Here is a 12,901-nt window from a genome sequence, read left to right as displayed (position 1 = left end):
TGCCTAGTTGGGTCGGCGGGCACCTTGGACAGCTTGATCGCCTTATTGTCTTCGCCTCACTTCCAAGTCCCCGCCAACGCCTTAGATCGCCTAGGCGTCATGACAACAATGATGTGGTTGGACTGCAGAGTGAAAGTTGGTGATGTTGTGTTCACGTGGTTTTTCTACCATAGTATCCTAGCCAATGCCACTGAGGGCCCCAACTACCAAAACATGCTTGATGCCGTAGGAAGAGCTGGCCCAGGAGTGAAGGAGCCCACAGCTTATGAGCTCATGAAGATCTACTTGGACCAATAGAGGGACGAGTATGCAGATTATATTGACAAGTCGAGGTGATGTGAGCAGACTACGGTGTCACCGTGATGTGTGATGGTTGAACTGGACTCACTACACAACCCATCATCTATTTCATGGTGTAATGTGATGGCAGGACGGTGTTCCTAAAGTCCATGGATCCATTCAAGGACAAGAAGAATGGCAAGTACATCTATAAGTTATTGGAGCAGGTGGTGAATGAGGTGGGAATAGCAAATGTGGTGCTAGTGTTTACAGACAATGGCAACAACTTCAAGAAGCCATGAGAGAGGCTGATGAACAACAGTAGGTATTGCTTATTCTGGATGCCATTTGTAGTCCACTGCATTGACCTCATGCTTAAGGACATGGAGATGAGTTCAATAGTACAAACATGGTAGGGAGGTTAAGACAGATGACCCCGTTTGTATACAATTAAAGATATGCCCTCCAGTTATTGCGGAGCAAATGTGGCGAGCATTTGGTCCAACCCAGCTTGACTCATTCGCCACCGACTACATTGCCCTGAAGAGCTTTGAACCGAGATGGTTGAAGTTAGGACAATGTTTGCACCAGAAGAGTGGTTTAGTTGGAAGAAGTCGGGTTCTCCATAACATAGAGCAGCTCAATCCACCATATCAAGTGACCTATTCTGGTACATTTATACCAATAAAGGGTTGTGTTCACTCACAATCACCAGGGCCTTTTCAATCCCAACTAAGCTTGGGAGATGATAGGAAGACGTTGATTGGTCTTCATCCACTGCCACTCGCACACCATCTGCCATAGTTGTCATTGCCCAAGCGAGGCCTTATTGGCCAAGTTGGGCATTAAGAAGGGTTTAGTTTAGTACCTTTAAGGTATGATTGTGCTTATTGTTTACTAATAACCTGAACATGCTAGTATTTAGTCTACTAAATAGTAAGTTAAATGAAAAACTCAGGAGGAGACATCAAGTAGTCACCCATCCATCAATGAGCATTCCCCATTCATCAAAACAAACAACAAATGATCAAGCACCTGTGTTGCCAATTAGGACAATTTTAGGGCTTAAATATACTTGCTTTTGTAATTTTAAGTTTTAACCCCTTCGTTTTACTTTTTTAAAAGATATGATAATCTGCAATAAGGTGCACCATAAAAGCATACAACCATACATGGGTTTTTTTGGGGGGATAGAAATACATGGGTTCTTTTTAAAAAGCCCAAAATGACACCCCTAGGTCATAATATGGCCTATGTGATACTGTAGTAATTTAGTATACATAGAAATTAGGAAAATTCATAGAGATACATGTGGCCAATGTGACACCCAGTAAAAGGCCTTGGCAACCAACACAAGGGCCAAGTAGTAAAAAAACTAGGCAACTGCAGGCCTTGACAACTATGATTCAATTATATATATATATATATATAAAACTTACAACATTATCCAAGAATTGTGTATAGTTTTATTTGTTATAAAGTCCCATCTACAATCTAATTGCATGGTTTCAGTTGAAAAATCAATATTTGTCGCTCCAAGCATTATGATCGAACTAAAACCTTTTCTTTCCATGTTCCAACTAATGGTAAATAGGAAAAAAATGACTTGTTGATCAAGGATAGTAAGTGAAGGCCCCTGATAACATTCACAACAATTAACTACAAGCATAGAGTCGCACCATTACTCAAAGTTTCCACAACGGCCTATCAATGGAGTAGTTCAAGGGATTATACCATTCAATCACTTCCCCAAGGGGAAATTCGAGATCAAAGTCAAATCAAACAGGAAATCATCCTGCTCCTCTTACTAATGCTATCATGCTTCTCATCCCCCCTCCCCCCGGCCAATGGAATTTAAGGCCAAACTACTACAATAATTCCTGCTCCATCTCCCGATAATCCAACAACTACAATTAGTATCACAGCTAATAGCAATAGAGTTGAGAATAAGAGAATGAGAAAATGATTCGACTTGTCAATAATGACAGAGGTCTCTTTATTTTTATAACTGATAAGGAAAGTAAGGTAGCTATGACTGAGCGTCACTATCTATAACAACTAGACAATGACTAGGCATAGTTATCTCAACAAACAGTTAAGAGCACCTGGATGGATCCATCTGCAGCCAAATAAATCTAGGAGTTGCTCTTTACTATGCCTAGTCATTGTCTAGTTGTTATAGACAGTGATGTTACTGGTCCAAATCGAGGGGAAACCAACTAGGTGCCCAAGGCATCCAAGTCGACCAAGGCGTCACCTTGACAACTATGTTACTGTAAGAAGCCCTTTACATCCCACTAACTTCTTCCCTGCTGGTTTGGGGAGAAGCTCCCAAGTTCCACTCTTTTTTAAAGCTTGCATTTCCTTTATCATAGCAGCCTTCCACTTGGGATTGATAATCGCTACTTTCCAGTCTTATGGAATAGACATAGAAGACAACAAGGAAACAAAAGCACGATAGGGAGGAGATAATGACTCATAAGAAACAAAGTGAGAGATAATATGCTGAGTACAAGATCGCATTCCCTTTCAAAGTGCAATAGGAAGATAATCATCAAGTGTGGGAAGATTTACCTGATGTTAAAGGTAAAGAACCAGGATCAGATTCTGCTGAACCGGGATCAGGTTGCGCTGATGAATATGGTGGGTCAGATACCGTTGTTGCTTCTTGTGGCGAGAGAAAGTAATTATTGGTTTCACCCCTGTACCATCAGACGAATCACGCTGCTCCCCTTCAAGTCGAACTGTATCAATGACTAATGGGGGGCTAACAGGAATAAGCGGAACCTATTCCTCAAAACTCTCCTTCTGAAGAGGAGACGCCATATAATAGGGCTCTGATTCATGAAAGGTAACATCCATGATCATGTACAAGCAGTGGGTGGGGGTAATAACATTTTTACCCTTTTTGAGACGCTGAGCATGGTTTAAAGTATCGATTGATACGATACGATACGGACCAATACGTATCGATATCGGTTGATACCGATACGATACATACCAATACGACTATTTTTTTTTTTTTTTAAATGAACTATCTCGAAGTGTATCGAAATGTATTGACCGATACGGGCCAATATGATACGATACGACCGATACGTATCGATACGTCCAGTAAAGGGTTCAGTGGGTGGTTTAATACGTATCGATACACATCGATACGTATCGGCCGATACGGCTTGATACATACCGATACATCACCGATACGCACCGATACATACCGATACGTACCGATACCATCGATACATTCCATAAAAAAGCCATTTTCACTCACAGACTCGATACAATTCCTAATCTAACGAAAAAATGAAGGAAAACTCTCAACCAAGAGTCTAAAATCTTGCATTTAATCTTGGTTTTTCACACTTCTAAACTAAAAAACGAATCAAGGAGTGCTACAACATCATCCTTTGCATCATCTAATACTCTTCAGGGCTATAGATGATTACAACATGTGAGAAACTTCATCTTTTATAACAATTTTAATTTAATGCACTTGTTTGGTTAGACATTATTCACCATTTTAGGTTTTATGCATGACACTTATTATATATTGTTTATTTATATTGTTTTTTGTTCCAAAAGTGTATTTCCATGTGTATCTTGACCATTTCTATGCGTATTTGTATTGTTCGATATGTATCTCCGAAACGATACGATACGATACGTCTCTTAAAATCACCCGACAGATACGATACCCGATACCGATACTTTAAACCTTGACGCTGAGTAAACAAGAACAAGGAAGATGCATTGAAAAGCACGGGGGTCAAGCTTGGAGCAAGGCGGAGATGAATTATGGGCAAAGCAAACGCAGCCAAACACCTTAGGAGGTGGAGAAGACACAATAGAAGGTCGGGAAGATAACTTATGGGTGTCTTCAAATTGAGAACACCGATAGGAAGTAGGAACCCGATTAATAAGATAAGCAGCTGTAAGAACAGCATCACCCCAATAGACCTTTGGGACATGATGAATAAACATTAAGGCAGGGCAACCTCAAGAAGGTGATGGTTTTTGCACTTTGGAATGCCATTTTGTTTCGTGTACAAACACAGGAAGTTTGGGACAGAATTCAATGTTCATCAAGGTACTGCTGAAAACCATCAATAAGACATGAATGTGGCACTAAATTGAGTACCGAGCATGGCATAAAAGGAACGGAAACAGGAAAAAGCGTTGGATTAGGAATGAAGAAGATACATCCAAATCCGACAAGTACAATTATCAATAAAAGTGATAAACCATTTAGAACCATTCCTAGCAACAGTCCAACAAAGACCCCATAAATCAGAATGTATAATAGAAAAAAGAATATCACTCTCAGTATTGGTAGCAGGATATGAAGTACGAGTATGTTTGGTGTTCTCACAAATGTCACAAACAAGCTGATCCAGTCCACAATGTTTTATTAAAGGAGGAAACAACCTATTTAAAAGAGGAGGGATGACCCAAATGACGGTAACTCAGTAAGGGCACTATCCGAGCTGGAAACATAAGCGGACATTGGAGACGACACGCCAAGGACCTACGGATCCAAGTAGTACAGACCATCACGGACCCGACCATATCCAATCGTCGTCCCTGTCACCAAGTCCTGAAACACACAGTGAGTGGAAAAAAAGTTAACCGAACAATTAACTCTACTATGAGACCATAAATGGATAGTAAATTAGCACATAAATTTGGAACATGTAGAACAGAGGATAAAGAGGAGGTGGGGGTACAGGCAACAGAACCTTTACTGGAAATAGAAGACAGACCCATCGGCAACACAGACCTTGTCCCTATTCCCTAACAGAGCCAAGAAGGTAGGTACGAAAGATGTCCAAGGTACTAGACATATGGTTGGTAACCTCGGAATCAAGGAGCCACAAAGGACCAGGACGAGAAGAAACAGAAAAAGTACCTGACTGGGCTCAGTGAGATGAAGGAGCTGAGGAAGAAGGGGCAGTGCCAATTTGTGTCAACATATGCTAGAGAGCATCTACTTGATCCGGAGAGAAGGGAGCAGAAATAGATGAACTGTCAGAAGTCTCTGAAAGATGAGCCTGGGAATGGACAATACCTTGCTTCCCCATCACGCCCACCTTTAGGGAGCCCATGGAGCTTCCAAGTTCCAACAAGTTTCTCTGGTGTGCCGAGGACGACCACAGTAGTCACACTTGACTGGTTCACGAATAGAGGAACCAGGTATAGGTGGATTGGCAGTGGGCGGAGCAGAGGGAGCAGCCAACAGGGTGGAGTGAGCAGGAACATGAGACGGCATCATAACAGAGCGTCGATGATCCTCAAATTGAACCATATTTGAGGCCTAAAGGAGAGTAGGAAAGGTATCATGACCAAGAATTTGGATCCGGATTTGGTCATTCTCGGGATTCAGCCAAGTAAAAAAATCATATGCACGCTCCATTTTGTGTTCTTTCTGAAAAGTATCAGCATCGACAGTACAGACCATAGGAACTGGACGATAGAAGTCCAGTTGCTCCCATTGGGTGAAGGGCAAAGTAATATGCAGTAAGAGACAACTCCTTCTGAATAGTTTCATGGACTTGACGTCGGATCTCATAAATCTGAGCATAATTGCCAATTTGACCATAGGCCTATTGGACTGCTTCCCATAGTTCTTTCGCAGAGTTGAGCAAAACAAAGCTCAGATTGATAGTGGGTTCATCATTTGCTAACCAAGATCCAGCAGTTGCAGGGTTAGCAGCAACGTTTAAAGTATTGGTATCGGGTATCGTATCGGTCGGGTGATTTTAAGAGACATATTGTAACGTAACGTATCGTATCACATCGTATCGGAGATACGTATCGAACACTATGGATATGCATAGAAATGGTCAAGATACACATGGAAATACACTTTTGGAACAACAAAAAAAACAAACAATATAAATAAGCAATATATAACAAGTATCATGCATAAACACTAAAATGGAGAATAATGTATAACCAATCAAGTGCATAAATGAAATTGTTATAAAAGATGAGGTTTTTTACATGTTGTAATCGTCTATATCCATGAAAAGTATTGGATGATGCAAAGGATTATGTTGTAGCACTCCTTGATTTGTTTTTTAGTCCAAAAGTGTGAAAAACCAAGATTAAATGCAAGATTTAAGACACTTGGTTGAGAGTTTTCCTTCATTTTTCCGTTAGAATAGGAGCTGTATCGAGTCTGTGAGTGAAAAGGGCTTTTTTATGGAATGTATCGAGGGTATCGGTATGTATTGAAATGTATCAAGCCGTATAGGCCAATATGTATCGATACATATCGATACGTATTAAACCACCGGACGTATCGATATGTATCAGTCGTAATGTATCGTATCAGCCTGAGACAGTCCACTTAAAAAACAAAAAAAAGGAGACGTATCGGTATGTATCATATTGGTACCAACTGATACCGATACTTTAAACCATGGTTAGCAGGTTTGGATTAGTGCTTATAATGTAACCGGAAAAATTGTTGCCATGGAGAGTGAGAAGACGTGCATGAGAGCAGGTGATGTAATTCAGTCCATTGAACTTGATAGGACCCGACAGGAGGGAAAGAGTATGGCCAGGGGTACCAGAACAAACCACCAGACAACCATCACTACTTCCTATGGAAGTACCACTACTGACTTCCTCTGTCATTGGGTCGTTGAATAAAGAATGAAATCACAAGGGATGCAAGAGGATCAACCGGACCAAAAGAGAGACATGTAGAAGCAGAAGGTCACGATAGGGAGGTGCGATGACCAGGGAGGTTGCAGCGGAGAGGCACGGCGACAGGGAGGTCGCGGAGGTCATGGCAAAGGCAGAGGTGATCGAAGACGATCACGATTACAGCGAGAGGCACGTCGGTTGGTGGTTAATGGTGAGTGGTACCGATTAGGGTTAGTGAGACATGGTACTTGTTAGTCTACCATGTTAGACCTGGGAGGCCGGAGCCCCACGAGCAGTTTAGAAGAACCCTACAGGCGGTGGAAAAGGAAGAAAAAAAAAAAACATGTTTTTAGGTTTTTGGGCTCTCATACCAAGTTGAGAATCAGAGAAAGAGAGAATGATTTGACTTGCCAATAATGACAGAGGCCCCTTTATTTATATAACTGATAAGGAAAGTAAGGTAGTTATGACCAAGTGTCACTATCTATAACAACTAGACAATGACTAGGCATAGTTATCTCAACAAATAGTTAAGAGCACCTGGATGGATCCATCTGCAGCCAAATAAATCTAGGAGTCGTTAAATGATCAATGAGTTTCACCATGATTGTGTGCCACAAAATGCAATATCATTGAGGAACCAATATCAACTATACTATAGTGGACCAAAATTTTCATTAATTGATAACTGCACTCAGCCAAGTTAGAATTGAGAAAGAAAAGATTTTGACCCGATTGTTTTTATGGTGATACTCCGCTTCTATTCCAGCCGATATATCCATCTGCAATTTTAAGACAACAGAATCCCAATTGAGATAACTGATAATATAAGACCCACAGAAAAAAGAAAAAAATTAATAAAAACGGAGGAGGGTTTTAAAGCTAATATGCCATTTTGAACTTCATGAAGGGCTACATGCTGCTTACATCTTCGGCCATAGGTTTCCAATACTCCATTACAGAAGGGGTACGAACACGTTGCGGATCAGTCAAAGCATTCTGGATTTGCAAAAACACCAAAGCATGAGCACTGTAAAAGAATATTTAATAATTGTAGAAGAATCTGTCATTATGTGATGCAGCTTCATATATAGAAGAGGAAAAATTCATCAGAGAGAACCACAGCAAATAACCTACAGAAAATACATAAAGGAAAGATGCAGAAAGAAAATTTTAATTTCCAATAACTGGTCCATAGAGATAATGATTTTGCTGTACAAATGTTATAGAGATGAAGCATTTAAACTTCAACATCATAAATACTCAGAAACCAAACTGGTTTCAAGTACAAAAGAACTGGAACACAGTTAACAAGATGAAAGTACAACAGAAATCAAGCTGATTTCAACCACTGAAATGGTAGAAGTGCACATGCTTGAAAATTTGTCTCACATAGGAGATAGATCTTAGGGGCCGTCGCTTGGTGTGGTCGTAAAAGCTTGGACTGCCAGCCTGAAGATGCAGCTTCAAGTCTGAGGGCAGCCACTTTGTGCAAAAAATACCGCTTAGGAGTGACTCCAGTCCACATCTACACTGACCTTGCATAGCGAGACTTCAACAGGGTTATGTATAACCTTTGACATAAGAGAAAGATCTTTCCCAATTTCCCTTGATTGTTACTATCAAAGCATCCCCCTCCCCAAGCAGATAGCAATAAAAAAAAAAAGAGAGGAAGAAGGGTTCCCATGTACCAAAAGGCCCAATACAAAAATTTCCTCAACAATAAAAGCCAATTCCAACCGTGTCACATCCCATGCCAAATGCAAAAAACAACCCAGAGAAAAAAAAAACAAAACAAAACAAAACTTAACCAATAACCACCCAAATGTAAGCCAAGAACTTCTAAATAAGAAAAATTGATAGCTAAAACTAAACCCCCTCCCCCCCCCAATTTCCACTCTTTTCCCTTCTCCTTTTTCTCTACTGGCATTCCAGGTTCCTCACTCCAGAGCTGAATGAACATTTCTTTCTCCTCACACACTCAATCGTTGAGTGGTACATCAAATGCCCAATTCGCTCTCTCTAATTATTTAAGGTGGAGGCCTGCATCCTCTTGTACTATATTTTAAAAACCTCAAATCTCTATCAAACTTAAGGGACCAAAAAAAATATATCAAGTTTACCGGATCAAGATGGAGGCATCAAGCAGTTTAATAGCCTCATTAAGCATTCACCTTCTGTATCCTCACTCGGTTTGCTTGCCTTCTTGACAACATCCATTTCCATGCAACATTGCTTCTCCCTTCTTCCTTTTCAGAGTACAGTGTGGCCACTTTCTGGGTCAACTGTATTGTAGGTGTTAGTCGATATTGTGCTCCCGGTATTAGTGCCTGGCACTAATACCGAGACGAGAGTAACGGTAAATTAGGTATTCTTTTGTAATTTTATCTCTCTCTCTCTCTCTCTCTCTCTTCTTCTTCTTCTTCTTCTTCTCCTTTTCTCTCATTATTTACATGGTATCAAAGCCATAGGCATTGTTACAGCTCTTCTTGATCATCTTCTTCTCTTTTCTCAAGACTTCTATTGAGATTGAAGTTTTCGTGGTATATTGAAGCTTTGCATCTTCTGTTGTCTTTCGATTGAAAGGGTGCAGCACCATATGCTGTGTTTTGGAACTGTTTAGAGACTAGTTCATGTTTTAAATTAAAAACTGTCTCTTTTTATGTTTTTGGGTGATGGATGGAGTGAAGATTGCGCTGGAGCTTGAAGAAGAAATATCGGCAGCACCCTGTCAGGGTTTTGAGATCGATTTCTCCCAGGGTGAGAATCGAATTTTTGTTGGTTTTCGCAATCCCCTTTTTGAGTTTCCTGGAATTTTTGCAGCTTGCTGCAGATTTCGGAAGCTACTACAGAGGCAGAATTTTGTTTGAATCAACCCCTTTTTTTTTTTCAAATCGATTGTTGTCAGGGTTTTCTGACAAAATCGATATTGGTCAGGGCTTTTGGGAATCGACTTTCTCCAGGATTTTTTACCTTCTATTGCAAAACTTTACTGCATCTTTCGGCTGTGAATAATGTCTGAGCACTCAAAGAATATGGTGACTGCAGTTTTATCTTCATCATCAAATTGTATTACTAAAAAGAAATTGGAGGGGATTACCAACTTTCAACAATGGAAGAAAATTGTTAAGTTGGTTCTGACCGGACGTGAATACGTGATCAGCAGGATCATTTGTTGAAAACTAAACCTGATGATGACTCATTATGGGATACTATTGATGCAAGAATCTTGGGACAGATGCTGAATTTTATGGAGAACCAAATTATTGACTTGGTGACTCACATTGACACTGTCAAGGAGTTGTGGGAGTATCTTAACGTTCTGAATTCCGGACAAAACAATCTTTCTCGCATATATGATCTGTCTCAAGAGTTCTATAGGTCTAATCTAAAAGGTCACCCTTTGACCCAATATTTTGCTGATTTCAAGAGAATGTATAAGGAGCTGAATTCTCTACAGGACTCGGGAAGGAGTTTGATTCAGTCCATTCTCAAATTCTTGGTGGTGACAAGGTAGCCACACTATCAAAAACATATTCCTGAGTTCCTCTCGTGAGAATTCTACATCAGTGGATACATCAGCTTTGGCTTCTTTTCCACCCAACCATGGGCCCAATAGTGGGTCTGGTAATGATGGTAATGGCAATAGTGGTGGTGGTGGTCGTGGGACTGGTTATGGTAAACCACCTACTTCAGGTACTTAGACCGCTTCTAATAATTCCAGTTCAGTGAAGACTTGTCACCATTGTGGTCATCCAAGACATATCCAACGCTTTTGTTAGAAACTTCATGGCAAACCACCTCAACAACAGTTTGCCAATTCCGCTGCTACTACTGAGTCTGCTATTTCTACATCTTCACAGTCTGAGGGTAAGACCATGAAGATGTCTGATGAGGAGTATGCTCGTTTTACCCAGTTTCAGATTTCTTGGTCATCCCAGCCTCCAACTGCAACTTTTGTTCAAACAGGTAATGTCACTGCATTTCTTTCAACTGCCACTTCTCATCCCTGGATCATCGATTCAGGGGCATTGGATCATATGACTGGTGTCTCAGGTATATTCTTCTCCTCCCACAAATCATCGTCTAGTGTTACGTTAGCTGATGGTTCCTTAGCTAAAGTTACTGGTACTGGCACTGTTAATGTCACATCTTCTTTGCCCTTATCCTCAGTTCAGAATTTACCTGACTTTCCTTTTAATCTCGTCTGTTAATAGGTTCATCAAAACCTACAATTGTTCAGTAACTTTTCTGTTGGACTCTTGTGTATTTCAGGATCTTACAACGAAGAAGATGATTGGTAGAGGTCGTGAATCGCGCGGGGGGGGGACTATATATACACGAGGACACTTCATCTGTGGCGTGTTCCAATGTGGCGTCACCTTACTAGATTCATTGTCGCTTGGGTCAACATTCGTTAGAGAGTTTGAAACTTTTAGATTCTCGTTTTCGGTTTCTTTCTAGTTTAAATTGTGAGTCCTGTCAGTTTGGGAAACTTCACTGTGTGAGTTCTCCCCCTAGAGTTAATAAACGGTCTGACCAACCTTTTTCTTTAGTTCATACTGATGTATGGGGTCCTTGTCCAGTCATTTCCAAGTTGTCTTTTCGTTATTTTGTTACCTTTGTTTATGACTATTCCAAGGTTACCTTGCTTTATTTAATAAAAAGAAGTTCTGAATTATTTTTCATCTTTTGTGCATTTGTGAATGAAATTAATACTCAATTTCAGACTCCTTTGCGTATTCTTCGTAGTGATAATGCTAAGGAGTATTTTTCTGCCCCCATTATTGAATTTATGGTTCAACGCGGTATTATTCATCAATCCTCTTATACTGACACTCCTCAACAATATGGCGTGGCCGAGAGGAAGAATAGACATTGAATGGAAATCACTCAATCTTTTTTGTTTGAGATGGAAATGGCTAAACCTTTTTGGGTAAATGCTGTTTTGACTGAGTGTTAACTTATTAACCGCATGCCTTCCTCTATTTTACGTGGTGGTATCCCGTTTTCTTTTTATTTCCTTCTATGCCTTTGTTTGAATTACCACCACGGGTGTTTGGTAGTGTTTGCTTCATTCGTGATCATCGTCCTAGTGTTTCAAAGTTGGATCCTAAAGCTCTTAAGTGTCTTTTTCTTGGTTATCCCCGCATCCAGAAGGGTTACTGCTGTTACTCCTTTGAATTACAGAAATATTTTGTTACTGCTGATGTTTCCTTCTTTGAATCCACCCCTTATGATGCATCTTCTTCTACTGTTTCTAAGTTGAATGATGATCTTCCCATTTATGTTGTTCAGGCTGCCTCATCATCGGCACCTCCTATTGTGTTCCAACGTCACCAATAGAAAGTATGGCCCCACCCATTTCAGCTGCCTCTACTCCATCTACTTCTTCACCTGCTGATCCTGCATAGGTACTTCTTCCTTGGAACCTTCTTCTGATCTTGATATTCCTATTGCTCATCGTAAAGGTGTTCGGAGTTGTACCCGACACCCCATTTCTAACTTTGTGTCCTATTCTGGTTTGCCTTCCACCTTCCATTCACGTTTGCATACCATTGAAAATCATCCTATTTCTAAGTTTGTTGCAGAGGCATTATCTAATCCTGGTTGGAGGGCTGCTATGAATGAGAAACTATTGGCGTTGGAGGAAAATCAGACTCGGGATGATGCAGCTCCAAGTAGGAAGAAGAAGAAGAAGAAGAAGAAGCCCTGAACTTAGGGCTTGAATAGGGAGCCATAGATTAGGATTATTATTTTCCATACATAGTTTATTTTCCTCTTTTTAGATTGAACCGGTTTAGAATTGGTTGCACCCAATTGGTTCAATTGGTCTAATTTAAGTGAAGTGTTCCTATTGGTTAATAGGTCCTCATATCCTATTGGCTAGTATAGAATCTTCTTTAAATTAGTTGTTTTTAAGTTAGATTCTTTTAATTTGAGTTAATAGGGGTAATTAGGTCTTTTC

The 12,901-nt window shown here is 40.4% G+C and overlaps 1 protein-coding gene across 1 annotated transcript in view; it reads right to left on the bottom strand.

Moving 5' to 3' along the window:
• Positions 1–12,901, bottom strand: part of LOC122664482 (THO complex subunit 1-like) — a 112,369-nt gene that overhangs the window by 20,791 nt on the left and 78,677 nt on the right. Inside the window, exons 17-18 of the mRNA XM_043860315.1 lie at positions 7,861–7,932; positions 7,665–7,715 (exon numbers count right to left, since the gene is read on the bottom strand). Coding sequence (XP_043716250.1) covers positions 7,665–7,715; positions 7,861–7,932 — 123 coding nt within the window. The remainder of the gene's footprint in view (positions 1–7,664; positions 7,716–7,860; positions 7,933–12,901) is intronic.

This window comes from Telopea speciosissima, chromosome 6 (assembly GCF_018873765.1).
Source record: "Telopea speciosissima isolate NSW1024214 ecotype Mountain lineage chromosome 6, Tspe_v1, whole genome shotgun sequence".
NCBI lineage: Eukaryota > Viridiplantae > Streptophyta > Magnoliopsida > Proteales > Proteaceae > Telopea > Telopea speciosissima.
Note: the sequence above shows the minus strand (reverse complement) of the source record. Positions and strands in the feature narration are given on the sequence as shown.